The sequence below is a fragment of the Humulus lupulus genome, chromosome 7 (genome assembly GCF_963169125.1).
Source record: "Humulus lupulus chromosome 7, drHumLupu1.1, whole genome shotgun sequence".
Lineage (NCBI taxonomy): Eukaryota > Viridiplantae > Streptophyta > Magnoliopsida > Rosales > Cannabaceae > Humulus > Humulus lupulus.
In genome coordinates this window covers 196,509,272-196,512,778 of record NC_084799.1, presented here as the reverse complement: position 1 = coordinate 196,512,778, position 3,507 = coordinate 196,509,272, and the positions used below count along the sequence as shown (strand labels likewise).

Sequence of the window (3,507 nt, the reverse complement as noted above, 5' to 3'; positions counted from 1 at the left end):
ACTCCACAATCAACACGAAATCCATCTTATTTATCATATTTAACATGTTTCTTATTATTTCACTCCATATTATGTACTTGACCATTAAAACCCGAAACAAGAAGAAAACAAGCATAAATCTGCGCTAAACAATCCTAAATAACTAAAAACATAACATAAAACAATCTCTAAAACAAACCTAAAATGAACCTACCATTTGGTCGATCCAGGGTAGAGGGAAACAATCTTTGGGGAAAGCCTTGTTGAGGTCTGTGAAGTCGATGCAAGTTCTCCACGTCCAATTTTGCTTGGGCACCAGCACCAGATTGGCTAGCCATACGGGATACAAAGCTTCCCGAATGAAGTTGATCGAGTATAACTTCTCAACTTCTAACTTGAGCGCCTCTGCCCTCTCTGCCCCTAGAGGTCTCCATTTTTGTCGAACGGGAGTTGCACCCTCGTCGATGTTCAAGGCATGGCAGATTATGTTGCGGTCTATCCCATTCATATTCAAATGTGACCAAGCCAAGACGTCCTGGTTCTCCTTCACTCGGGTGATGATGGCGGCCCGGACCTCCACATTTAGGTTTTTCCCCACATGGATCACCTTGGTCGGGTCGGTGTCGTTGACGCTCACCTCTTTGATTTCTTCCATGAGCGCCAGCGCAGGGTCTGCCCCTATCCGCGGATCCAGTTTGTTCTCCTCCTGGACCATCCTTCGTGCCGGGGGAGGAGGCGGGGATGGATCGACATTTTCCTCTTCGAGAGGTTCTTCGCGGACCATATAAATAGGTCGCACGAACACATGATAACACTTTCGGGCGCTCTTCTGGTCTCCCCGGACCGTTTATACCCCTCCGTTGTCGTAGGGGAACTTCATGTAGAGGTGGCAGATGGAAGTGATAGCACCGAATACGATTAGTGCGAGCCGGCCAAAGATGATGTTGTACACAGTGGGGCAGTCCACCACTACGAACGTACAAAATTTGAATGAGCCTTGGATCTCGTTCCCCAACCTTATGGGCAACTAGATCTTCCCCATTGGGAGTATCGAATCTCCGTTGAACCCGTAGATCTGAGTTAGGCATGAGGCCAGATCTGCCTTAGTCAAGCCAATCGCGATGAAGGTTGGCTTGTATAAAATGTTGACGGAGCTTCCATCATCCACCAATATTTGGGACACCATCTTGTTAGCTATTTGGGCATCGATGACCAAAGGATCATGATGCAGGAAGTGGACGTTCCAGGCGTCTTCTTCCGTGAAGGTGATGGGTAAATTCATCAACTTTGGGCGTTGAGCCGGGGTCTGGACCAAGGCGCATACCTCTTGGTCATGGTCAATCTCACTGAGGTATCGTTTTTTATCATTCCGGGATGGTCCCCCCAGGTGTGGCCCACCCGAGATGGTGGTTATGTGACCATCTACTCGAGGGGGCGCAGTTTCAGAGGGGAAAGGCATCTCGGGTCTAGGTGCCTGCACAATTGGGGCCCCCTGAGGGGCCTGTGCTCCCTGGACTATCGCGTATCTTCCTTGGGGAAGTTGGTACACTCCAGGTGCACCCGAGATAATGGATTGTCCGGGAACTACTGGCACTCCCGGAACACCCACGGGCATCTTAACCCACTGATGGAGATGTCCCAACTTGATCAAATTCTTGATTTCATCCTTCAGCTGATGACACTCTTCGGTCGAGTGACCCACGTCTTTATGATACGCACACCTCTTGTTGGTGTCCCTCGAGTTCATTCCCCCTTTGAACATGGGGGTGGGTTTCCAGTAGTGAACCGTCCTCTCCGTGGCCAGGTATATGTTTTCCCTGGTATCCACTAAGTTGGTGTACTCTGAATATTGGGGCTCGTATCCCCTCTTGCCCTTCTTAGAGGGCTCGGACCGGTTCTTTCCTTTCCCTAATCTCTTCCCCCAAGAAGGGTTTACGCTTGCCTCTGTCCCTCTCATTTGGGACGGTTGGGCCCTGCCGGGAGCAGCACTGTACCCGACTGGTGTCATCCCATCTCCAGAAAATTGGGTGGACTGGGCTGGCACGTACCCTGAGGACGTAGGATCGTAGATTGTTGGGGCTGCAAAAGTCATTCCGAGAGTACCCATTGATCCTGGCGCCATCAGGGGTGTCGAATAGTGATGGGGCGGATATTGTACCCCGTACCCGATAAAAGTTTGGGCACTCTTCTGGGGAGCCGGCTGCCATCCGAATGCCTAGATTCAGGCCTTTTCCCAGTTGATAAAGCCTTGTGCCCTCCTTATGAATTCTTCGAGGGTGGCCGCCTTACTCAACTGCATGTCGTCCCAGAGAGGGGACCCGGCTCGAATTCCAGACTGCAAGGCCACCAGGCGCTACCCATCGTCGACCTTGGTTTTTGAGGCTTCCTCCATGAAGCGCTAAATCTAGGCCCTCAGAGTCTCCACGGGGAGCTGTTTAATGTTAGCGAGGGCGCTGATCTGCATATCCATCCTCATGGCGGCCACAAACTGCATGTGGAACGCCGACTATAGTCCGGAGCAGGATTGGATAAATCTTGGCTTGAGCCTCTTCCACCATTCCTTTGTGGGTCCATCTAAAGTAATAAAAAAACAGAGGTATTTGTCATTGTCGCAGAAATGAGCTACAATCATTAACCGATTGTAGCGCGATAGATGGTCCCTGGGGTCTGTGTTCCCAGTATAAGTGGGCATATTCAGCATCTTGAACCCCTTAGGGAGCACCTCATCCAGGATGTGCTTGGTTCCTTTTCCTCTTCTTCAGAATTGGAACCCCCTCCCTCCTGTTTACGGACTAGGCGGTCCGTGACCTTCTTTAACACAGCCAGTTGTTCCATGAACTGTCTGGCCATTCTATCGTCCAGGGGGACCCTCTTGTTCCTCATGTCGTTGAGGTTATTTCTCAGATCTCCCCCTCGGGGACAAATCTTCTCCTTACGGGCCTGTTTCTTTCGAGTATTTAGCCTGTTGCGCAGGTCTACTCGAGACGTGTCATCCCCTGAACTAACGGTGTTTGGTTCGTCAGCGCGCTGACGTCCTTGGTGATTTTTATTCATGGAGGCATTGGGATGGAAATGTTGTTCTTGTCCAGTCTGTCTAGGGATAGCCCAGGGCCTGGTACCCTGCGGGCGCATCCCTTGCGGATCGATTGGGTGATCCCGTCCTGGGACGGGACGCACCTTCTCTTTCCTAGGGAGCGACCCTGGGTTGGCCCCGGTTTTCGGAACAAGAGGAGTTTTCCTCTGGGGGTTGGCTTTCCCCGTAGGGTCAGCCGCTTTGTCTTTCCCTTTTCCTTGAGCCGGGTTAGAGGGGCCGTGCCCTGGATCTTGTTCCGAAGGAGGGTGTAGAGTCCAAGAACTTTACTTAGCTAATTATTTAGTAGTATTATAGTATGTATAGTATTATCTTTGTTACTGTGGATTTTTGGTTCAGACCGGGAATTATTTGGACACTCATAGTAGTACTTATAGACTTTCTAAGTTTAACCTATAGTTTAAGAATATTAATTTTAACCTAAGGTTTGATTATAT

At 50.1% G+C, this 3,507-nt stretch overlaps 1 protein-coding gene across 1 annotated transcript; it reads right to left on the bottom strand.

Moving 5' to 3' along the window:
* Positions 1–1,006: 1,006 nt before the first annotated feature.
* Positions 1,007–2,086, bottom strand: LOC133792541 (uncharacterized). The gene has a single exon (XM_062230449.1). It carries the CDS (start codon positions 2,084–2,086, stop codon positions 1,007–1,009), a length of 1,080 nt encoding a protein of 359 aa, XP_062086433.1.
* Positions 2,087–3,507: the final 1,421 nt, after the last annotated feature.